General features: G+C 41.5%; 1 protein-coding gene across 1 annotated transcript; it reads left to right on the top strand.

The window, feature by feature from the left end:
- Positions 1 to 14,317: 14,317 nt before the first annotated feature.
- LOC111950655 (tetratricopeptide repeat protein 1-like) lies at positions 14,318 to 26,194 on the top strand. Its single transcript, XM_070434299.1, is given in 8 exon segments — positions 14,318 to 14,374; positions 14,376 to 14,850; positions 14,992 to 15,052; positions 17,753 to 17,865; positions 19,497 to 19,533; positions 19,850 to 19,998; positions 24,908 to 24,962; positions 25,842 to 26,194. Coding segments are annotated over 8 exon segments (1,089 nt in total). The 5' UTR covers positions 14,318 to 14,336; the 3' UTR covers positions 26,003 to 26,194.
- Positions 26,195 to 26,198: the final 4 nt, after the last annotated feature.

Raw genomic sequence — 26,198 nt, 5'->3', positions numbered from 1 at the left:
CACACACACACACACACATCACAACACACACACACACACACACACACACACCACACACACACACACACAACACACACACACACACACACACACCATAATCACCACTCACTGTACATTCTTTCAAGACACAGATAAGACAGCACCGAGGTGAAATGTGTCAAAAGAAATGGCTTAGTTGTACATTATGTTCTTTTGTAAATGGTTTTGAGTGCAGAGGGTTAAATAAACTTGATTTATAAATGTTTCTGGGTGTTCATCATTTTTTTCTCAGCTGCATTATTATGATGAAAGTTATACACATAAACACCCTCCTTTTAAGGGCATGGGACAAATCTTTACACATTCCAACATCCAGTGTATTTTATTGTGGGCAAGCAACAGCATTGATGAGCAAGGCCAGGAGCATAAAACAATCTCCTTATTAAGTGTGGCAATACAACATGTTTCTTGTTTTTTCTGACTGTTGAGGAATTTGGTAGCTTCTTGAAACAAATAAAATATGTTCAGTCTGTCCAACGGTAGCATGAAGCATATGCAACACAGGTCGAGGCAGGATGTTCAACACCAGGGTCAGGAACACACACCCCTATGCAAATATGACCCTTATCCATTCAGTGATGCAGCATACTGCGTACATCTTGAACAATAGATGCTCATCACAGAATGTTCAGAGAAGTTTCTATGCCAGCAATAAGGTACATTTTGAAGATATTTCTTGCATATAATCCAAAAATCATATATAGTCCACATCATGTGATCTTAATAAAACAATGTTCTCTCACACACTCTCTCTCACTCTCTCTCTCGCTCTCACTAAATGGCCCACTACTTTTATAATTTGTAAACAAGATATCAGCATTTGGATTTGGGGAGCAAGCACCTTCTTTCTGGAGCATTTTTTTAAAAAATTTACTTTTCAAGCAAATAGTAAAAAGTGATCTCAGAAGAATTGTTGATGACGATGCATGAGACATGTTTCAGAGTTACAGTAATAACTGGGTGTTTTAGTTACAGTAATAACTGGGTGTTTTAGTTACAGTAATAACTGGGTTTTAGTTACAGTAATAACTGGGTGTTTCAGTTACAGTACTAACTGGGTGTTTTAGTTACAGGAATAACTGGGTGTTTTAGAGTTACAGTAATAATGGGTGCTTTTATACAGTAATAACTGGGTGTTTAGTTACAGTACTAACTGGTGTTTTTAGTTACAGTAATAACTGGGTGTTTTAGTTACAGTACTAACTGGTGTTTTAGAGTACAGTATAACTGGTGTTTAGTTACAGAATAACTGGGTGTTTTAGTTACAGTAATAACTGGTGTTTTAGTTACAGTACTAACTGGGTGTTTTATAATACAGTACTAACTGGTGTTTTAATTACAGTACTAACTGGGTGCTTTAGTTACAGTAATAACTGGGTGTTTTAGTTACAGTACTAACTGGGTGCTTTAGTTACAGTAATAACTGGGTGTTTAAGTTACAGTACTAACTGGGTGCTTTAGTTACAGTAATAACTGGTGTTTAGTTACAGTAATAACTGGGTGTTTTATTTACAGTAATAACTGGGTGTTTTAGTTACCAGTAATAACTGGGTGTTTAGTTACAGTAATAACGGGTGTTTTAGTTACAGTAAATAACTGGGGTTTTAGAGTTACAGTAATTAACTGGGTGTTTTTAGTTACAGTAATACTGGGTGTTTTAGAGTCAACAGTACTAACTGGGTGTTTTAGAGTCCACAGTACTAACTGGGTGTTTTAGAGTCACAGTACTAACTGGGTGTTTTAGAGTCACAGTACTAACCGGGTGTTTTTAGAGTCACAGTACTAACCGGTGTTTTAGAGTCACAGTACTAAGGGGTGTTTAGAGTCACAGTAATAACTGGGTGTTTTAGAGTCACAGTACTAACTGGGTGTTTAGAGTCACGAGGTTACTAACTGGTGTTTAGAGTCACAGTACTAACTGGTGTTTTAGAGTCACAGTACTAACTGGTGTTTTAGAGTCACAGTACTAACTGGGTGTTTTAGAGTCACAGTACTAACTGGGTGTTTTTAGAGTCACAGTAATAACTGGGTGTTTTAGAGTCACAGTACGTAACTGGGTGTTTTAGAGTCACAGTACTAACTGGGTGTTTTAGAGTCACAGTACTAACTGGTGTTTTAGAGTCACAGTACTAACTGGGTGTTTTAGAGTCACAGTACTTAACTGGTGTTTTAGAGTCACAGTACTAACTGGGGTGTTTTTAGAGTCACAGTACTAACTGGGGTGTTTTAGAGTCACAGTACTAACTGGGTATAATGGCTGTGACTCACAGCGCAGTAGCACTAGCTGGGCTCCCTGAGAAAAATATTACTATATATATAATATATATATATATATATATATATATATATATATATACTGTATATTGTTCTCCATCACGAGCCAAACTAGTCAGGTCAACCAAGACCATTGGTCATCACCACCCTGCAATGTGCTGAATGTAATCTTTACACTTATGTCAGATATTTCGAATGGCTAGTCTATATATTAGGTGATTCATCAGGTTTTTCAAAGGTCCAATGAAACTTATTTTTTAAAATCTCAATATCAAATCATTCCGTGGTAACAATTAAGTACCTTACTGTGATTGTTTTCAATTCAAATGTTTAAAAAAAATAAACAAAAATAGCTTCTTAGCTTAGGGCAATATCTCAAGCAAGAATTTTGAGGACTGTCTGGGATGGTCTGAGTGAGGAGGGGGAAAACTGAAAAATAGCTGTTATTGGCAGAGAGGTTTGGAACTCTCTTTCTTGTTGGTCTATTAACCAATTTACCGCCTGTGTGATGCCACCAGGCAGCAGTGGCAATTTTAGCATGTCAATCTTGTGGGGCAAACTATCAATTTTAGATGGATGCCAGCAAAGCCACTACACATCACAACCCCAAACAATAAATTAATGTGTACTATGACAGTGACAAACGGTGCCCACAAACTGTTAGGCCCTACATAAAGCTTTCACAACAGCAGAGCTTTCTTTTCAGCACCATGTAGTGAATCCTTACCACATTTACATTTAAGTCATTTAGCAGACGCTCTTATCCAGAGCGACTTACAAATTGGAAAGTTCATACATATTCATCCTGGTCCCCCGTGGGGAATGAACCCACAACCCTGGCGTTGCAAGCGCCATGCTCTACCAACTGAGCCACACGGGACCACTACTACACCTGGCTATCAGAGGAGCCTTGTCTGGCAGCGACACAGTTCATTCAGCCTCATTTACAGCCTTTTTAAAAACAAAAGCTGATATGGCTGACTTGCTTAAATAAATATGGTTTCTGCTGACTCCTTATGAATTTGTGTAACTCTATAAGAACTGCATTCTCTTTCAATAATAACAAATGCCGACATSAGTTTTGACTTTCGAACCATACACAAACATGATTACATTTATGTTCAGTAAATTCATAATGTTTGTTCTTATATCATTAACACTAAGCTCTAAGTATAAGCAAGCGCAAGCAAACAAGCTGCGACGAGGAAGGCTTATTCGTTCCACACTTTCAAAATGGACACCGACAGAAATTCAGATAGGTGGTAATTCAGATAAATTCAGCAAGATGTTGAGGCCTTAACTTTACTCTTCTTTAAGTCACCACAGAGAGAGAGAGAGAGAGAGAGAGAGAGAGAGAGAGAGACGAACGAGACGAGAGAAAGAGAGAGAGAGTTAGAGAGAGGAGAGAGAGAGCGACAGAGAGAGACGAGAGAGAGAGCGGGAGAGAGAGAGAGGTGGAGGGAGAGAGAGAGAGAGAGAGAGAGGTGGAGAAAGAGAGAAAGAGAGAGAGACACGTGGTTAGCCTATCATTTGAAGTATTTTATTAGGCCAATGTGGTCTAAAAAGGAAGGAAAATACAATCACGAGGATCCACTTTTATAGACTATACACAGACACACAGTCAGCGCACGGCACAAACAAAACATCCCTCGCAATAAAAGCTGGAATTARATGGGTCTATTACTGAACTTTCTGTTGAAAATAAATATGTGAATGGGAAGAGACTGTCACTGGCAAACATGGTTACAGACCCAACAACATTATATAGTATCCCTCCCCGTGGAGAAAAGCACATGATCTAATTATAATACACAAAGTAAGCAAAACAATGAAATGCATCATTCCAACATTGTCTTAAATGATTAATTAGATACTAATGAGATAGACCTAAGCAATATAACAATGGAGATGTAAAAACTATGGCATGAGGAAAAGAGGAGCGGATAAGAGGSAAGCCGTAATTTTGATTAAGATGGATGTAGTCGATATGCCTATTTGTTCAGCACTTTCGAAATGGACTGCGAAAGAATTCAGAACATGGCCCGGTCTTACATTATTCTCCCTGTACACCAAGTCAGAACCAAAGGATAAATAACGGGGGCATATAAGCAGACAATGAAAGCTCTTACAATATCCAATGATTTAATTTCTCTAAAACAGTCTATAGGCTACATGTGCACCACCAAGTCAGAACAGTAGGCTAAGTTCTGAGGGGCAGGACAAAATTCTTAGGTTGAGACACATGGACTACTAACAGTTTACGACACAAAATACACTTAGTATTACTTTCTTAGCTACAGTTGAAGTCGGAAGTTTACATACACCTTAGCCAAATACATTTAAACTCAGTTTAGCACAATTCCTGACATTTAATCCTCGTAAAAATTAGGATCACCACCTTATTTAAAGAATGTGAAATGTCAGAATGATAGTAGAGAGAATGATTGATTTCAGCTTTTATTTCTTACATCACATTCCCAGTTGGTCAGAAGTTTACATACACTCAATTAGTATTTGGTAGCAATGCCTTTAAATTGTTTAACTTGGGTCAAACGTTTCGAGTAGCATTCCACAAGCTTCCCACAATAAGTTGGGTGAATTTTAGCCCATTCCTCCTGACWGAGCTGGTGTAACTCAGTCAGGTTTGTAGGTCTCCTTGCTCGCACACGCTTTTTCACTTCTGCCCACAAACTTTCTTCGGGATTGAGGTCAGGGCTTTGTGATGGCCACTCCAGTACCTTGACTTTGTTGTCCTTAAGCCATTTTGCCACAACTTTGGAATAATATATAAAAAAGACATGTCTCCTACATAATGTTTTTTAGGGTTTTAAAAAAAAGTTTCTTGTTGTCATAATGTATTTGCTCTATTGTATGTTTGTTTTTTTTAAACTTTCTTGGAGTGCATGGCATCATGTGTGAGATCATGCAGTTCATTATTGACATGAATCCCAGTTCTGGTGATGAATCTATTTGGAACATCTCCATAACAACCACTGTGTAACTTTGTAATATTTTCAATCATTTTTAGTAGGTATCGCCAGTGGTGTTATTCTTGAATACAGTTGTCCGATCATAGCAAGCGTTTGTAACTCACATCCTCTGCCTAAACTTGGATTGATGTTATTTATACAATATTAGGTGGTGATGGAAATGTTGTTTTATGTAAAGTGGGAAATGTACTTTTAAATTCTCAAACAATTTTAGAAGGGACAGTGCATTAACAACATAACTATGTTGTGACAAAATAAAATGTATCTTAAAGGATGCTCAGTGGCTGTCAGATGGATCTTACAGTACATGGATCTACAGTACATAGATCTACATACTATGGTCTACAGTACATAGAATCTACTACACATGGATCATACAGGTACTGAGATCTACAGTACATAGATCTACAGTACATGATCTACATGTACATGATCTAACAGACATGAGATTACAGTACATAGAATCTACAGTACAATAGATCTACAACAATGGATCTATAGTAATATAAGGATTTGTCAACGCTCAAACTGCCCTAATTGCTCTCTGAATAATAGTGTAGGTCCATTATAATGTATCTATCTTAATTCAGACCAATATTATTATTTTTCTTATCCCACTATGGTGACTGTATAACCAAGTGAAGGGGAACGGAAACGTGATAAGTACTATTCTCATTACACACACACACACCACACACACAACACACACCACACACACATAACTCGTACAGCTCCACATGTACATCTTTCAAGACACAGATAAGACAGCACCGGGTGAATGTTGTCAAAAGAAATGGCTTAGTTTGGTTAAACCATTTTTAATTTGTTCTTTTTTAAATTTTGGTTTTGGAGTGCAGAAAGGGTTAACATAAAACTTGATTGATAAATGTTTTCTGGGTCGTTCATTCATTTTTTTCTCACTGCATTATATGATGAAAGTTATACACCATAAACCCCTCCTTTTAAGGGCATGTGGACCAAATCTTTACACATTCCAACATCCTAGTCTGTATTTTATTGTGGGGCAAGCAACAGCATTTGATGAGCAAGGCCCAGGAGCATAAAAAAAATCTCCTTATTAAGTGTGGCAAATAACACAATGTTTCTTTGTTTTTTCTGACGTGTTGAGGAATTTGGGTAGCTGTCTTGAAAACAAATAAAAATATGTTCAGTCTGTTCCAAACGGTAAGCATGAAGCCATAGCAACACAAGGTCGAGCCAAGGATGTTCAACACCAGGGTCAGGAACAACACCCCTATGCAAATATGACCCTTATCCCATTCAGTGATGCAGCATACTGCGTACATCTTGAACAATAGAATGCTTCATCACAGAAGTCAGAGCAGTTTCTATGCCAGCAAAAGGTTACATTTTGAAGATATGTCTTGCAATATAATCCGAAATCATAATAGTCCACCATCATGTATCTTGAATAAAACAATGTTCTCATCACACCTCTTCTCATCTCTCTCTCGCTCTCAGCTAAATGGCCACTACTTTTTATAATTTGTAAACAAGATCTCAGCATTTGGATTTGGGGAGCGAACAGCATCCTTCTGGAAGGCTTTATTAAAAGCTTTTTAACTTTGCAAAGCAAATAGTAAAAAGCTTGCATCTCAGAAGAATTGTTGATGCACGATGCATGAGACATGTTTCAGAGTCACAGTAATAACTGGGTGTTGTTAGTTACATGTAATCAATTGGGTGTTTTAGTTACAAGAATAACTGTTGGTGTTTTTAGTTACAGTAAATAACTGGCGTGTTCAGTTACAGTACTAACTGGGTGTTGGTTAAGAGTTACAGTACTAACTGGGTGTTTTAGTTACAGTAATGAACTGGGTGTTTTAAGAGTTACAGTTAATAACTGGGTGGCTTTAGTTACAGTAATATGGTGTCTTCAGTTACAGTACTTAACTTGGGTGTTTTAGTTACAGTAATAAACTGTTGTGTTTTTAGTTTACAGTACTAACTGGTGTGGTTAGTTTAGAGATACAGTAAGTGAACTGGGTTTTTAGTTACAGTAAACTGGGTGTTCTTGTAGTTACAGTAATAACTGGATGTTTAGTTACAGTTAATAACCGGGTGTTTTAGTTACAGTACTAACTGGTGCTTTAGTTACAGTAATAACTGGTTGTTTAGTTACAGTACAACTGGGTGCTTTAGTTACAGTAATAACTGGTTGTTTTAATTACAGTACTAATGCGGTGCTTTGATATAGTAATAACTGGTGTTTTAGTTACAGTAATAACTGGTGTTTAGTTACACATAATTACTGGGTTTTTAGTTACAGTAATAACTGGGTGTTTTAGTTTACAGTAATAACTGGGTGTTTTTAGTTACAGAATAACTGGGTGTTTTAGGATCACAGTACTAAATGGGTGTTTTAGTTTACAGTAATAACCGGGTGTTTTAGTTACAGTACTAACTGGGTGTTTTAGTTACAGTAATAACTGGGTGCTTTAGTTTACAGTACTAACTGGGTGCTTTAGTTACAGAGTAATAACTGGGTGCTTTAGTTACAGTAATAACGGGTGTTTTAGTTACAGTAATAACTGGGTGTTTTAGTTTTACAGTAATAACTGGGTGTTTTAGTTACAGTAATAAACTGGGTGTTTTAGTTACAGTAATAACTGGGTGTTTTAGTTACAGTTACGGGAGTAATAACTGGGTGTTTTAGTCACAAGTACTAACCGGGTGTTTTAGAGTCACAGTACTAACCGGGTGTTTTAGAGTCACAGTAATAACTGGGTTGTTTTAGTTACAGACTAACCGGGTGTTTTAGAGTCACAGTACTAACCGGGTGTTTTAGAGTCACAGTACTAACCGGGTGCTTTAGTTACAGCACTAACCGGGTGTTTTAGAGTCACAGTACTAACCCGGGTGCTTTAGTTACATACTAACTGGGTGTTTTAGAGTCACAGTACTAACCGGGTGTTTTAGAGTCACATATAACCGGGTGCTTGTTACAGTACTAACTGGGTCTGTTTAGATCACAGTACATAACCGGCGTTGTTTTAGAAAAAAGGGAATACAGAGACTAACCGGGTGCTTTAGTTACAGTACTAACCTGGGTGGTCTGTTTTAGAGGTCACAGTACTAACCAGGTTGTTTAGAAGTCACAGTACTAACTGATGTTTTAGAGTCACAGTACTAACCGGGTGTTTTAGATTCACATACTAACTGGGTGTTTTAGAGTCACAGTACTAACTGGGTGTTTTAGAGTCACCAGTACTAACTGGGTTTTAGAGTACAGTATAACTGGGTGTTTAGAGTCACAGTACTAACTGGGTGTTTTAGAGTACAGTAATAACTGGGTGGTTTTAGTTACAGTACTAACCGGGTGTTTTAGAGTCACAGTACTAACCGGTGCTTAGTTACAGTACTAACCGGGTGTTTTAGAGTCACAGTACCTAACGGGTGTTTTAGAGTCACAGTACTAACTGGGTGTTTTAAGTCACAGTACTAACTGGGTGTTTAGATGTCACAGTACTAACTGGATGTTTTAGCAGTCACAGTATAACTCGGGTGTTTTAGAGTCACAGTAACTAACTGGGTGTTTTAGAGTCACAGTAACTAACCGGGTGTTTAGAGTCACAGTATAACTGGATGTTTTAGAGTCACAAAGTACTAACCGGGTGTTTTAGAGTCACATTTACTAACTGGGTGTTTTTAGAGTCACAGTACTAAACTGGGTGTTTTAGAGTCACAGTACTAACTGGGTGTTTTAGAGTCACAGTTACTAACTGGGGTTTTAGAGTCACAGTACTAAACGGGTGTTTTAGAGTCACAGTTACTAACTGGATGTTTAGAGTCACAGTACTAACTGGGTGTTTAGAGTCACAGTACTAATAGGGTTTTAGAGTCACAGTACTAATGGGTGTTTTAGAGTCACAGTACTAACTGGGTGTTTTAGTTACAGTATAACTGGGTGCTTTAGTTACAGTAATAACTGGGTGTTTTAGTTACAGTAATAACTGGGTGTTTTAGAGTCAACAGTACTAACTGGGGTGTTTTAGAGTCACAGTACTAACTGGATGTTTTAGATCACAGTATACTGGTTTTAGAGTCACAGTACTAAATGGGTTGTTTTAGAGTCACAGTACTAACTGGTGTTTTAGAGTCACAGTACTAACTGGGTGTTTTATTTACAGTAATAACTGGGTGCTTTATTACAGTAATAACTGGGGTGTTTTAGGTTACAGTAATAACTGGGTGTTTTAGTCACAGACATAACTGGGTGTTTTAGTTACAGTACTAACTGGGTTTTTAGAGTCACAGTACTAACTGGGTGTTTTAGAGTCACAGTACTAACTGGGTGTTTTAGAGTCACAGTACTAACTGGGTATAATGGCTGTGACTCACAGCGCAAGTAGCACTAGCTGGCTCCCTTGAAGAAAAATATATACATATATATATATATATACTGTATATTGTCTCCATCACGAGCCAAACTAGTCAGGTCAACCAAGACCATTGGTCACACCACCCTGCAATTGCTAATGTAATCTTTACACTTATGTCAGATATTTCTGAATGGCTAGTCTATATATTATGCTGATTTCATCAGGTTTTTCAAAGTCCAATGAAACTTATTTTTTTAAATTCAATATCAAATCATTCCTGGTAACAATTAAGTACCTTACTGGTGATTTTTCAATCAAATGTTTAAAAAAATAAACAAAAATAGCTTCTTAGCTTAGGGCAATATCTCAAGCAAGAATTTTGGTAGGACTGTCTGGGAGTGGCGTCTGAGTGAGGAGGGGAAAACTGAAAAATAGCTGTTATTGGCAGAGAGGTTTGGAACTCTCTTTCTTGTTGGTCTATTAACCAATTTACCGCCTGGTGATGTCACCAGGCAGCAGTGGCAATTTTAGCATGTCAATCTTGGTGGGGCAAACTATTCAATTTTAGATGGATGCAGCAAACGCCACTACACATCACAACCCCAAACAATAAATTAATTGTTACTATGACAGTGACAAACGGGCCCACAAACTGTTAGGCCCTACATAAAGCTTTCACAACAGCAGAGCTTTCTTTTCAGCACCATGTAGTGAATCCTTACCAATTTACATTTAAGTCATTTAGCAGACGCTCTTATCCAGAGCGACTTACAAATTGGAAAGTTCATACATATCATCCTGGTATTTGTGGAGTGGTTGAAAAACAAGTTTTAATGACTCCAACCTAAGTGTATGTAAACTTCCGACTTCAACTGTATTTTCCTGGCGTATTGCATCATTTATGCAGCAGCATTCAAGACATATTTTTTGGACTCACCGTTGTTGTGCTGTGGCGCGGCGGTACTTCATGTGGGTAACCTTGAGGTCAATATCCTTCCAGGATACCCGGTCGATTAGAAAGGCCTGCTCGCTGAAGTGTTTTAGGGAGCGTTTGACAGTGATGAGGGGTGGTCATTTGACCGCAGACCCTGATCACTGAGATCCTGGTTGAAGACAGCTGASGTGTATTTGGAGGGAAGGTTGGTTAGGATGATATCTATGAGGGTGCCCGTGTTTACGGARTTGGGGTTGTACCTGGTAGGTTCATTGATAATTTGTGTGAGATTGAGGAGGGGCAATCAATTCACATATGGCGTCCAGGGCACAGCTGGGGGCAGAAGGTGGTKTATAGCAAGCGGCAACAGTGAGAGACTTGTTTCTGGAAAGGTGMATTTTTAAAAGTAGAAGCTCGAATTGTTTGGGCACAGACCTGGATAGTATGACATTACTCTGCAGGCTATCTCTGCAGTAGATTGCAACTCKGCCCCATTTTGCAGTTCTATCTTGTCGGAAAATCTTATAGTTATGGATGGAAATTTCAGGGTTTTTGGTGGCCTTCCTAAGCCAGGATTCAGACACGGCTAGGACATCCGGGTTGACAGAGTGGTGCTAACCGAGTGGAAAAGCAAATTTAGGGAGGGAGGCTTCTAATGTTCATGCATGAAAAAAGGCTTTTACGGTTATACAGAAGTCAGCAAATGAGAGCGCCTGGGGAATGGGAGTGGAGCTAGGCACTGCAAGTCCTGGATTAACCTCTACATCACCAGAGGAACAGAGGAGTAGTAGAATAAGGGTAGGGCTAAAGGCTATGAGAACTGGTTGTCTAGTGCGTTCGGAACAGAGAGTAAAAGGAGCAGGTTTCTGGGCACGGAAGAATAGATTCAAGGCATAGTGTACAGACAAAGGTGTGGTACGATGTGAATACAGTGGAGGTAAACCTAGGCATTGAGTGACGATGAGAGAGGTATTGTCTCTAGAGACACCATTTAAACCAGGTGAGGTCACCGCATGTGCGGGAGGTGGAACAAAAGGGTTAGCTAAGGCATATTGAGCAGGGCTGGAGGCTTTACAGTGAAATAAGACAATAATCACTAACCAAAACATATTGACATTAGGAAGAGGCATGCATAGCCGAGTMATCATGGGGTCTAGTGAGTAGCTAGGCAGGCTGYAGACACGGCGATTTAGACAGCTAGCGGGCAGGGGCTAGCAGGCTAGCAGAATGTCCTTAGAGGGACATCGCGACGGAAGAGTCAGTTGTAGCCCCCTCGGGCAGTTACGCCGGCAGACCAGTCGTGATGGATCGGCAGGGACGTTAGCCAGGAATAGCCACTCAGATAGCAGCTACCTAGCTACGATGATCCAAGTGAAAAGGTTCAGAGCTTGTGGTAGGAATTCAGAGATGTGGGGGAAAAGAGTCCAGTATGCTCTGGGTTGAATCGCGCTGTGCAGACTGGCAGGAGTTAAGGTTAGCTTAGTCCGGGCTAAAGGTTAGCTGATGACCGCTAGCAGTGGCTAGCTGACTACTAYCTAGTAGCTAGTTAGCTGGCTAGCTTCTGTTGGGGGTTCCGGTTCTAAAGTAAAGAAAATAGCAGATCCATAACACATTGGGTGAGGCGGGTTGCAGAAGAGTATGTTGGAGTTGAGGTTTAAAAAATATTTTCAAAATATATACGAAATACATGCAAAGAAAAAAGTTATATACACGGTACAAGACAAAGACGCCTGACTGCTACGCCATCTTGGACTAGGGGGAGACATATAATCTTGAGCATATGAGTGACAGAACACTGAGCAAATCACAGCGCAACTAGAGAAGATTACCAACGCCTACACTATGTGCATTCGCTGGCTGCCCCTCCACCACAGAAAACACCTGCATGTTGGAGCTGCCTTACTCAATAAGAGACCATGTTTGTATGCGGCTTTATTAAGTAAGGGAATGTTTTTTTTTACACTGTTTGTAAACTGATATGTGACACGCAAAAAAACAGGCTAACTTTTATTTATTTATTTTTCTCTTTTTGGGGGGCTAAACAGGTAAGGCTCTGCACCACCTGCCCTGAATGAGGGGTCACCACTACCAGGCAGGCCAAAACTCCTTCCCACCAAAACAGGCTGAAATTTCAGGCGGTCTTTTCAAAATGTTCTTACATTAAAAGGGCATTATCATAATTTTCACAAAATTATTCCAACCTCATAGTGTGGAAATATATTCACCACACGGGATTATTATGTTTTTGACTGCACTGGGACTTTAATGATTTATGTTGAAGGTGAAACGTTCTTTGAGCAAACTGTTTCCTTAATGACTACATCTCCCAGAGTGCCTCAGCGTCGTATTGATTTGTTAAGCCGGAAAAGATGTTTACAGAGGAAATGTCATCCTGAGTACAGGTAGGACTGTAGCCACAAGGTATAAAATATGCAGTATTATACCCATTAACAACCCATTTTTGTGTATATTTACGTTGGTGTATACATAGTTAAGTTTCAAGTATTCAAAGATATAGAAAACATAGAAAAGATGTCACAATATGTATCATTTGGGTCTGTAACTGGTAGCTAGCATTAGCTGACTAGCCAGAAATATAGCTTTGTCGCTGAAGTTAAAAAGAAAATGGGATAAAGTTAGCAGCTAGCTAGAAAAACATACCTACTGGTAGCTATTATTATGTTATATGTCATGTCGCTAGCCTAGTAGCAGTAAAAACAGTGCCTCTACTACTTTTGTGTTAAAGAGCAAGCTGACGTTATTAGGCTAACGTTAGCTAGCCGAGGGTGCAACTGAACAGTCAGAAGATTATGGATATACTGACAAGATACATGTCTCTCTGCCTTAACAATGGGAGCCGTCCAGCTCCCGCCTATCGTTGGGCTCCCGAGTGGGGCAGCGGTCTAAGGCACTGCATCTCAGTGCTAGAGGCGTCACTACAGACCCTGGTTTGAACCTGMGCTGTATTACAACCGGACGTGATTGGGAGTCCCATAGGGCGYCGCACAATTGGCCCAGCGTCGTCCGYTTTAGGGTTTGGCCGGGGTAGGCCGTCATTGTAAATATAATTKGTTCTTAACTGACTTGCCTAGTTAAATAAAATAAACAACTATATATATGCTCAAGGTTATATATATTTATTTCATTTTCTTTGGCTTGGTGAACATCTCATTATTGTAATCCCTTTTTGAATATTCGATGAGGGGTGTTGACGTCAACCGCCTGTATTCAATGGAGAGAAATGCTATGTTACTAGCCTCATTTCACGAATATCCATAGCCATGTTYAGACAACTCSGATATAAAGTGTTTTTTCTCAAAGTTGCCTGGATGTCACGTGTTTTACGTCTATCAATAAACTCATAACATTGAAATACTTATATTTGAGCAAATAAACCTCACATAGCAAATAAGCCATTCATTTTTTGTGACAAAAATTTGACCACTTCGACCTCCATACAAAAGGTCCTTGCTAGAAGGGCGGAAACAACGAAAAAATGCCAGATTTTTTGCTGAGTTGGGCCCTCTCTTCCTCTCTGACTGAAAGCTAGAGACCACTGATCTAGCTAGCAATGTCACTTAGCACAGATTGATAAAGAATGTGATTATATGATTTCTATGGTCAGATTTCCATATCTCAGTGTAGTGTGACTGACATAATCTATCCCAAGATTAAACTGAGATACAGGTGAAATTGACAATGTAAAAACTGACTGCAATTCCTCCTATGTGAAGTTTTGTACAGGAAGAAAATTCAATGGAATCCTCAGCAGACAAGGAGTCTGAGGCATCCTTGACAAATGACCGACTCTCTGACCAATGTTATGAGAGTATCTGAACAGCATGAATGTCCAGACGGCCAAAGCACTGCAGCCACAGAGCTACTGAGCAGGGAGACGATGCCTTCTTTGAACTGTGAGGAGTCTCTGGATGGAGCAGACGGCCCATGGGTGACAGAGCAAGAAGGACTGACTGTTCAGAAGCCCCAGCATTATGCAGGAAACAGAGGGATGTTCACCAAACACAGAAAAAAACACGTCAATGCAGAGTTAATAGAAGAAGCTGAGTTGTCAGGGGAGAGAACTACATTATTGGGAGGTGAAGAGGAGAGGAAAAGAAACTTGGGATGGTGCACTGAAGAAGACAAGAGTATGGCAGTTGAGGGGAGATTCTGATAGCTTAAACTGAATGAAGAAGAGAACCCCCCCCCTGAATTTGATGAGGAGTATCTGAGACAAGTGGAGAAAGACATGACAGAGGAGGAAACAGAGGTGAACTTCTTCATCCTAGTCAACAACAACAACAAAAAAATTGCGCCATTTGAAACTCTACAACCATCATTTTGYTGGTCAGTAAGTTTGGCATTACAAYAGCTCAATCTGATGTGTTTGTTGTTTTTTGCTGTGCCATAGAGCCGCAGAGAGGAGAGCATGAGCCTGAAGGACAAGGGGAACAGTCAGTTCAAGAGTGGAGGTAAGCTGCTGTAGGCTAAACTGTATACTGCTGGAGGATGGATGTTTGAGAAAACGAGAAAATGTGGCCAACAGGATCTTAGAGAATGGTTCACTTAAACTTATGCTGATATCTAATCTTTTTACGTGAGTAAAGTACATGTCGGTAAAGTTAATTATGCGAGAAATGTCAGTGGAAACGTTTTTTTGTGCGTAGATATTGACATAATAACCATCAAAGTGAACTTGGAGTCACGCGATGACATGTTGTGTGGTCCTCCCACTACGACTCGTCGGGYAAAGCATGCAGTTTATGGAGCTACAGATTAAATAAATGATGATTAACTTTACAGGGTGATGGATGAGCTTCATGCTTCTTTCCAATAAATATCGAGGGTCTTAGTCTGGTGACATGATGATCGATACTTGGTTGCTGGTTGACAAATAAAAATAATATTTTGTCCATAATAATCTCATCAAGTATAACCAGTGGTTCCCAACCAGGAGTACTAGGACCCCTGGGGGTACTTGGTCTATCGACAGGGGGTACTTGAGAAGACTCATGAGACCAATAGGATACTGGTAAAATGCACAAGAGGGGGTACTTCAGGGGTACTCTGGACAGAGCATCATTCAGTTGGTGGTACAGTAACTGAAAAAAGTTGTAACCCGCTGATAGTGGCTATACCCACACTGTATCTGCGAGCTGTTGGCTWAAAGGCATTTGCCAATACCAGAGTGGGCACACTCACTATATAARGCKATTTRTTTTGTGAGAAAACCATCAGTAGGGTTGAAAATGCGATGGAAACCCATTTAACTTGTATTTTRTATTCAGTGTATGTGAATTTAACCACAAAAGGTATTTTTATGTGCACTATGTCATCACGCACAGTCTTTTATKCACAACAAGTCAAGTTTTCWGATTTTTGAATATTCACATGAAAAACCGTCACCAATTGGATGGAAACCTAGCTAGTGAGAGTCGGCCCCAAAATGTGCTRTAGTGTTAACATACTGTTCACATTAAGGCTGTGTCTGTGTATACAGTGCATTCAGAAAGTATTCAGACCCCTTTCCCTTTTTCCCACATTTTGTTACATTACAGCCTTATTCTAAAATAGATTAAATCAACATTTTCCTCATCAATCTAAACACAATACCCCATAATGACAAGCGAAAACAGGTTTTTATACATTTTTGCAAATGTATAAAATATGTATGTATGTATGTATTCAGACCCTTTGCTATGAGACTCGAAATTGAGCTCAGGTGCATCCTTTTTCCATTGATCATCCTTGAGATGTTTCTACAACTTGAGTGGAGTCCACCTGTGGTAAATTCAATTGATTTGATTTGGACATGATTTGGAAAGGCACACACCTGTCTATATAAGGTATAGACACAGTTGACAGTGCATGTCAGAGCAAAAACCAAGCCATGAGGTCGAAGAAATTGTCCATAGAGCTCCGAGACAGGATTGTGTCGAGGCACAGATCTGGGGAAGGGTACCAAAACATTTCTGCAGCATTGAAGATCCTCAAGAAGTGGCCTCCATCATTCTTAAATGGAAGATGTTTTGAACCACCAAGACTCTTCCTAGAGCTGGCCGCCCAGTCAAACTGAGTAATCGGGGAGAAGGACCTTGGTCAGGGAGGTGACCAAGAACCCGATGGTCACTCTGACAGAGCTCCAGAGTTCCTCTGTGGAGATGGGAGAATCTTACAGAAGGACAACCATCTCTGCAGCACTCCACCAATCAGGCCTTTATGGTAGAGTGGCCAGACGGAAGGCACTCCTCAGTAAAAGGCACATGACAGACGCTTGGAGTTTGCCAAAAGGCACCTAAAGGACTCTGACCATGAGAAACAAGATMCTCTGGTCTGATGAAACCAAGATTTAACTTTTTGGCCTGAATGTCAAGTGTCACATCTGGAGTAAACCTGGCACCATCCCTACGGTGAAGCATGGTGGTGGCAGCATCATGCTGTGGGGATGTTGTTCAGCGGCAGGGACTGGGAGACTAGTCATGATCGAGGGAAAGATGAACGGAGCAAAGTACAGAGAGATCCTTGATGTAAACCTTCTCCAGAATATTCAGGACCTGCGACTAGGGCAAAGGTTCACCTTCCAACAGGACGACGACCCTAAGCACACAACCAAGACAGCGCAGGAGTGGCTTTGGGACAAGTCTTTGAATGTCCTTAAGTGGCCCAGCCAGAGCCTGGGCTTGAAACCAATCAACCGATCTCTGGAGAGACCTGAAAATAACTGTGCAGCGACGCTCCCCATCCAACCTGACTGCTTGAGAGGATCTGCTGAGAAGAATGGGAGAAACTCCCCAAATACAGGTGTGCCAAGCTTGTAGCGTCATACCCAAGAAAACATCGAGGCTGTAATCGCTGCCAAAGGTGCTTCAACAAAGTACAGAGCAAAGGGTCTGAATACATATGTAAATGWGATATTTCATTGTTTCTTTTTATACATTTGCAAAAATGTATAAACCCGTTTTTGCTTTGTCATTATGGGTTATTGTGTGTAGATTGAGGGGGGGGGGGAATGTAATCAATTTTAGAATAAGGATGTAACGTAAACAAAATGTAGAAAAAGTCAAGGGGTCTGAATACATTCCMAATGCACTGTATACTGTATGTACGTGTGCACCAGCAGCAATGCTTACTTGGATGGGTAATTGACTTGACACTTCTTCATATCTTCCCAGAGCACACTGAGGCAGAGMKGTCGTACACTGCAGCTTTAGGATTATGCCCTGTGTGTTACAGCAAGGAGAGAGCTATCCTCTTCTCTAACCGTGCTGCTGCCCGCCTGCACCTGGTAAGAGTGATAGCTAGTAACATTTCAACTTAACCAAGTGAGYAACTCTGAGGACCCATTTGAGGTAATCAGGTTGGGTAGTTATAACCCTTCTGAGGTCTCCTGAATGTCAGTCTCAGACAGCTGAAGTCTACATTTTATTGCACATTTATATCACGTAAACCCAGTGCTTACCGGACATTACTTTGACACTGACAGAGTCTGTGATCAATAAAAACGACCTTGTCTTGAATCCATCAATAGCCCAGGTGTGTGGAGACATTGTAGGCTACAATATGAGGAGGAAATTARAGTCCTAAAAATGCTTTCCACTTTCACTGACTCGCCCAGTGATGCGCAGCTCAGTCGCTGGTGATGGCCGACGAGCTCGTGCCAAAAGCCTCTTGTTTTACTTTGTTACTTTGTAAAACAATATTTGAAAGTCAGTGGAAGTGCTGGGTGGAGGACGGCTCATAATAATGATCGGGATGGAGTCAATGGAATGGTATTTAACACCTGGTTTACATGTTTCATACCATTCCATTTATTCCATTCCAGACATTATTATGAGCCGTCCTCCCCTCAGCAGCCTCCACTGTTGAAATTTGATCGAATATTTTGGTAGCCTACAAACTGATTTAGTCTTCTCTTTTCAGCAGGAGCCATTTGCTTTCCAACCTGTGTTTTCACACGATTGTATTTTAAAATATTGCTCAAGGCCTGTTTTGTCTGCATGCTGTTCGCTGACAGATTTGCCACGCATTCCCGACTGTAGGCATGCCTTGTTATTGGGCTACATACCATCCAKAGCTAGGCTATTTTTAAAGAAGCTATTGATCCTCTGCGGCCAAATTATAGGCATTCTCATGGTGTACTAGSCTWTTCAGAACCCTTTATATAGCTCCTTCAGAACCCTTTATATATGATCTGTAAGGAAATGCATGATGAGTTGCAGGGTCATGTCTATCAGAGCGGAGAGAGGGAGAAAGATCACATAAAGGGYATCTCATTCCAGTTCTGTGAGAGATACTGGTGTGCTTCTCACACAGCCACGGCCACTTGTTTGGTCTCAAGTATAGGTTACAACGTTGTGCAAACCTTAAGCCCTGACTGGCCCAACCCGAATCAACTCTTAGAATATCAACCCTGGGCTGGAAATCTACTTTTTTTCACATCACGTCTTTGAGGGGGGAATTAACAAAGAGGCAACACGAATGAACTTTGATCTCTTTTTTATCTGCATGTTTACATAGCAAAAAGTGAAAATTATGTTTTATGCCACGATAGGTACTGGATCCAGTCAAATAGGTTCCGGAATTAAACAGTCCAAAATGGAGAGGTGCTGGATCCTGTTCTAGCAGGCTAAAATGAAGCGCTGAGTAAACCACCATTATCTCCCAAGAGGGTGGGGTTAAGAGAGACAGATCTCTTGTGACCCCTAGTGGTGTTCTACTGTAGCTACATACTACACAAGTTTAGGATAGGTTTGACTGGCAAACACAATCCTACCTGGTTATTCAGATAGCTCGGGTCAAGACATCAACAGGTCATTTGGAGTTGATGTCATCTTGTCATAACCTTTCCACCCAAACAAATACATAACAAAATGGTGACTGCTGAGTTTGAAACACCTTCCCCCTCCCCCCTAATAGGATAAGAATGAGAGAGCCATCGCTGATTGCACAAAGGGTGAGTCTGTTACTTCTCTGTTCTAATTCCACAATGCCAGACGATTGAACTGTCTGTGACATGGTGTGTGCTTCTTTCCCAGTATATTGTGTGTGAAGAAGACACAATTCCCACTCCAGAACACTGTTTAAAAAAATATTTAATAATAATAATAATTCTGTTCAACCGATCCAGGCGTATCGCCTTAAATTACAGTTGCTATGATCAAAATCACAAACACCYGCTGCAGATTTGGATAAATGCCATTTTAATTATTCATAACCCATCGCTACGTAACTAGCACTCTGAACATGTGTCCTTGTTTCGTCACCTCCAGCCATAGAGTTGAACCCAAACTACATGCGAGCGATCCTGCGGAGGGCAGAGCTCTATGAGAAAACAGACAAGCTGGATGAGGCTTTGGAAGACTACAAGGCTGCTTTGGAGAAAGACCCCGACCTGCCTTCAGCCAGAGAGGCCTGCATGGTTAGTAGCAACCACTGACATTTAACTCTAATATATAAGTGTTAGCAGAATAGAGAAGGCTTACATTTTAAGTCACTCTTTGCCTCCCGAGTGGCGTAGAGGTTTAAGGCACTGCATCACTACAGACCCAGGTTCGATCCCGGGCTGTATCACAACCAGCCGTGATCGGGAGTCCCATAGAGCGGCGCACAATTGGCCCAGCGTCATCCGGGTTATGGGAGGGTTTGGCCGGGGGGGGCTTTACTTGGCTCATCACGCTTTAGAGACTCCTTGTGGCAGGCCGGGTGCCTGCAGGCTGACCTCGGTCGTCAGTTGAACAGTGTTTCCTCTGACACATTGGTGCGGATGGCTTCCGGGTGTTAAGAAGCMCGGTTTGGCAGGTCATGTTTCGGAGGACGCATGACTCGACCTTTGCCTCTTTCGACCCGTTTGGGAGTTGCAGCGATGAGACAAGATCGGGGGGAAAAAGTAATACCCTCCCCCAAAAAACATATACAACAAAACAACACTKTTCAGTAAATGCACATTTCAATGTCGGAGTTAACACATGAACAGTATTGTGTAAGGGTTGGTTTTACATTTTCTTCTTGCTTACCAACATTGAATGTTGTTAGGTTTGCCTTTGGCAAAACCCGAAGAGTCATTATAATCAATAATAATGAAGCGTTTGATATGAGGCCCAGTTATTAAACCATTTCATTGATTTTGCTTGTTTAATAGCTAGGGTGTCAAATTCATCAAATAAAAAAATGKATTACTGTTTAACATGAAATATTGAATGCTAGGCAAACTGAAATGTCTTGGACAAAGACGTGTTTCTCATCTTTCCAATCAATGAGGTTTGTGGTTGACTGTATCTATGTTCCTGATTTGTTCTGAATGAGGCCCTGCAATAATAACAGGAGCCGAGCAGCAGCTCTTACTAATGTAGCCATGAGGGGGAGGCTTACACAACACAAGCTCACAGCGTCTGCATCCCAAATGGCACCCTATTAGTCCCTACTAAGTGCAATATATAGGGAATAGGGTACCATTTGAGGCGCGGCTTGGACTGGCCTGGAATAGAAGCTTTTCTCCATCTGAAATGCACCATCTGACACTACAMGGTCTCAAAATACTCTCGTCTTATCTCCCCAGCCCCGACACACACGTGTACGCACACATACACTTARCAGAGAATCCACTCCTCCCAACAACTCCACAGTTAATTATACTGAACAAAAATATAAACGCAACAAGTGTCAGTCCCWTGTTTCGTGAGCAGAAATTTTCCATACTCACAAAAAGCTTATTTTTATCTAATTTTGGGCAGAAATGTGTTTACATTCCTGTTAGTGAGCATTTCTCCTTTGCCAAGATAATCCATCCACCTGACAGGTGTGGTATATCAAGAAGCTGATTAAACAGCATGATCATTACACAGGTGCACCTTGTACTGGGGACATTTAAAGGCCACTCTAAAATGTGCAGTTTTGTCACACAACACAATGCCACAGATCTCTCAAGTTTTGAGGGAGCGTGCAATTGGCATGCTAACTGCAGGGATGTCCACCAGAACTGCTGCCAGATAATTTAATGTTCATTTCGCTACCATAAGCCACCTACAATGTTTTTTTTAGAGAATTTGGCAGTATGTCCAACTGGCCTCAACCGCTGACCACGTGTAACCACGCCAGCCTAGGACTTCCGGCTTCTTCACCTGCAGAATCGTCTGACACCAGCCACCCGGACAGCTGATGAAACTGTGGGTTTGCACAACTGAAGAATTTCTGCAGGAACGGTCAGAAACCGTCTTTGGGAAGCTCATCTGTGTGCTTGTCGTCCTCACCAGGGTCTTGACCTGACTGCAGTTTGGCGTTGTAACTGACTTCACTGGGCAAATGCTCACCTTCAATGGCCGCTGGCACGCTGGAGAAGTGTGTTCTTCACGGATGAATCCTAGTTTCAACTGTACCAGGCAGGTGGCAGACAAGCGTGTATGGCGTCGTGTGGGTGAGTGGTTTGCTGATGTCAACGTTGTGAACAGTGCCCCATGGTGGCGGTGGGGTTATGGTATGGTGAGGCATAAGCTACAGACAACGAACACAATTGCATTTTATCAATGGCGATTTGAATGCACAGAGATACCGTGATGAGATCCTGAGGTCCATTGTCGTTCCATTCATCCACCGCCATCACCTCATGTTTCAGCATGATAATCTGTATACTACTTGGAAGCTGACAATGTCTCAGTTCTTCAATGGTCTGCATACTCACCAGACATGTTTGGGATGCTTTGGATCGATGCGTACAACGGCGTGTTCCAGTTCCCGCCAATATCCAGAACCTTCGCAAAGCCATTGAAGAGGAGTAGGAAACCATTCCACAGGATTTCTTATAAGCTTCCAGGTTAGAGTCCCGCACCTTGAAAGCGGCAGCTCTACCCTTTAGCTCAGTGCGAATGTAGCCTGTAATCCATGGCTTCTGGTTGGGGTATGTACGTACATCCCACGATCAACAGCCTATGTGAAGGAGATGTCGCACTGCACGAGGCAAATGGTGGTCACACCAGATACTGACTGGTTTTCCTGCACCCCCAGGAAAACATTTCAAAGATATAAGTGCAGTGCTTTTTTATTTTTTTATGTTTCTGTGGCCAACAGTTGAATATCTGTATTCCCAGTCATGTGAAATCCATAGATTAGGGCCTAATGACTTTATTTCAATTGACCGATTTTCCTTAATCTCAGCAAAAAACCAAATGTCCCTTTTTCAGGACCCTGTCTTTAAAAGATAATTCTTAAAAATCCAAATAACTTCACAGATCTTCATTGTAAAGGGTTTTAACACTGTTTCCCATGCTTTTTCAATGAACCATAAACAATTAATGAACATGCACCTGTGGAACGGTTGTTAAGACATTAACAGCTTACAGACGGTAGGCAATTAAGGTCACAGTTATAAAACGTTAGGACACTWAAGAGGCCTTTCTACTGACTCTGGAAAAACACCAAAAGAAAGATGCCCAGGYTCCCTGCTCATCTGCGTGTGAACGTGCCTTAGGCATGCTGCAAGGAGGCATGAGGACCGCAGATGTGGCCAGGGCAATAAATTGCAATGTCCGTACTGTGAGACGCCTAAGACAGGGAGACAGGACGGACAGCTGATCGTCCTCGCAGTGGCAGACCACGTGTAACAACACCTACACAGGATCGGTACATCCGAACATCACACCTGCGGGACAGGTACAGGATGGCAACAACAAATGTCCGAGTTACACCAGGAATGCACAATCCCTCCATCAGTCCTCAGACTCTCCGCAATAGGCTGAGAGAGGCTGGACTGAGGGCTTGTAGGCCTGTGGTAAGGCAGGTACTCACCAGACATCACCAGCAACAACGTCGCCTATGGGCACAAACCCACCATCGCTGGACCAGACAGGACTGGCAAAAAGTGTTCTTCACTGATGAGTCGCGGTTTTGTCTCACCAGGGGTGAGGGTCGGATTTGCGTTTATCGTCGAAGGAATGAGCGTTACACCGAAGCCTGTACTCTGAAGCGGGAACGAGGTGGAGGTTCCGTCATGGTCTGGGGCGGTGTGTCACAGCATCATCGGACTGAGATTGTTGTCATTGCAGGCAATTTCAACGCTGTGCGTTACAGGGAAGACATCCTCCTCCCTCATGTGGTACCCTTCCTGCAGGCTCATCCTGACATGACCCTCCAGCATGACAATGCCACCAGCCATACTGCTCGTTCTGTGCGTGATTTCCTGCAAGACAGGAATGTCAGTTTTCTGCCATGGCCAGCGAAGAGCCTGCATCTCAATCCCATGAGCATGTCTGGGACCTGTTGAATCGGAGGGTGAGGGCTAGGGCCATTCCCCCAGAAATGTCCTGGAACTTGCAGGTGCCTTGGTGGAAGAGTGGGGTAACATCTCACAGCAAGAACTGGCAAATCTGGTGCAGTCCCATGAGGAGATGCAGCTGGTGGCCACACCAGATACTGACTGTTACTTTTGATTTTGACCCCCCCATTGTTCAGGACACACTTATCATTTCTTCCTAGTCACATGTCTGTGGAACTTGTTCAGTTTGTCTGTTGTTGATTCTTATGTTCATACAAAATATTACACAAAATAAACGCAGTTGACAGTGAGGAGTTTTTTTTGCTGCGTTTATGAACTGTAACTCAATAAAATATTTTATTTGCGTTTTTATATTTTGTTCAGTGTAGTTTGATCTAGAATGGATAATGTGTGATGAGAACTTCTGTCCTTGGAACGTGCTGTGTAGACCATGCAGCACCCTAGATGGAAAGATGCTGTGTAGACCTGCAGCACCCTAGATGGAAGATGCTGTGTAGACCTGCAGACCCTAGATAGAAGATGCTGTGTTAGACCTGCAGCACCCTAGATGGAAGATGCTGTGAGACCTGCAGCACCCTAGATGAAGAATGCTGGGTAGACCGCAGCACCCTAGATAGAAGATGCTGTGTAGACCTGCAGCACCCTAGATGGAAGATGCTGTGTAGACCTGCAGCACCCTAGATGGAAGATGCTGTATAGACCTGCAGCACCCTAGATAGAAGATGACAGTGATTACAAAGCAGAGGAAAGGGCTCATTCTGACTTGAGATGGATGAGGTGTTACTGTGAAGGGTTACCTCCCGCTAGCTCTAGTGCAGGGGTTAGGTGTAATGCAGTGTTCCCACCACAGGGATGTTACCAAGACAACCTGGAGGTAAAGTAGTAGAAAGTGTTTTATTCCGTTGAAGTTCCATTCCTAACAGTGCTGGTAGGATGAGTAGAATATAAGGTTGTTGTGGTAAGATCAGCAGAAGGTAAACCGTATCTGCTGTGAAGACTACTGGCAATCAGGCGCATGGCTAGTCATTTACCTTGACTGTCTCTCTCCCTCTCCTCCGTACAGCGGCTTCCACAACAGATCCACGAGCGAAATGAGAAGCTGAAGGACGATATGATGGGTATGAGATCACCAACTGCTTTTGTTTTGCGTAGATTGCACCCCCAGGAAGACATAAGTGCAGTGCATTCGGAAAGTATTCAGACCCCTTCCCTTTTTCCACATTTTGTTACGTTACAGCCTTATTCTAAAATGGATTTTAAAAATCCTCATCAATCTACACACAATACCCCTTAATGACAAAGCGAAAACAGGTTTTTAGAAATGTTTGCAAATGTATATATTTTTTTAAACAACAGATTGCTTATTTACATAAGTATTCAGATCCTTTGCTTTGAGACTCGAAATTGAGCTCAGGTGCATCGTTTTCCCCCCCCATTGATCATTCTTGAGATGTTTCTACAACTTGTTTTTAAAGACTAAAGTACATTCACTGACTAGCACAACAAAAAAAAACAATGGTGCCTTGTGATATGTTTTAAATCATATTGTTGGCAGGTGAGGGTGGACCWAAAATAACATAAGTGTAGAGCCGGTTCTGTTCCATCATGGTCAACTATAAGGTGGTGTGGACCCAGTTGTTACTCACTAGGCTGGGAGTGGGGAACACATATCAACTGCTTGGAATTGAAATTGACCACAAAGCGGTGTGTAGGGAGAGAGGCCGGAGAGGTTCTTTAATCAACATTTCCTATTAATTTGGCTGCATTAAGACCCTTGGAGCTGTGCTGGGGAAAACTCACTTCTAAAGTACTARGTTTGTGGAGTAGAACAAAACTTAAGCATACAGTGTATTGGAATATCCTCTCATTTGCAATTGTCAATAGAAAAATACTGATTTCAATTAAATGTTTTCATGTGTTATTGGTCATTTTGTTTTCATCATCGTTTTTGTCATTATTTAGCTTTTTAATGTCTCTCCCTATCTATCTGTCATCAGGCAAACTGAAGGACTTGGGCAATATGTTCCTGCGGCCATTTGGTCTGTCCACATCAAACTTCCAGGTAAACCAGGATTCGGGCACTGGATCGTACTCTGTCAACTTTGTTCAGAATCCTAACAACAACAACAACAGATCACAGCATGAGGAGCCTGTCTGAGAGCCGTCGTCACACCTGGCTTAGCCACCAGAGCTAAGAGACAGAGCTAAGAGACAGTCAGGACCCTCCACTGGTGTGTCAGAGTGGGATCCGTTTGAAATTTAAAAGACAGTCTTTCATGGTTAAATAAGATTGTGTGTGTGAGAGATGGTGGACAGTCTGAAAGGGCCATTAAATGATCAGTGACTGTTACTTT

Source organism: Salvelinus sp. IW2-2015, linkage group LG23 (genome assembly GCF_002910315.2).
Source record: "Salvelinus sp. IW2-2015 linkage group LG23, ASM291031v2, whole genome shotgun sequence".
Lineage (NCBI taxonomy): Eukaryota > Metazoa > Chordata > Actinopteri > Salmoniformes > Salmonidae > Salvelinus > Salvelinus sp. IW2-2015.
This window is presented reverse-complemented; position numbering and strand designations above follow the sequence as displayed.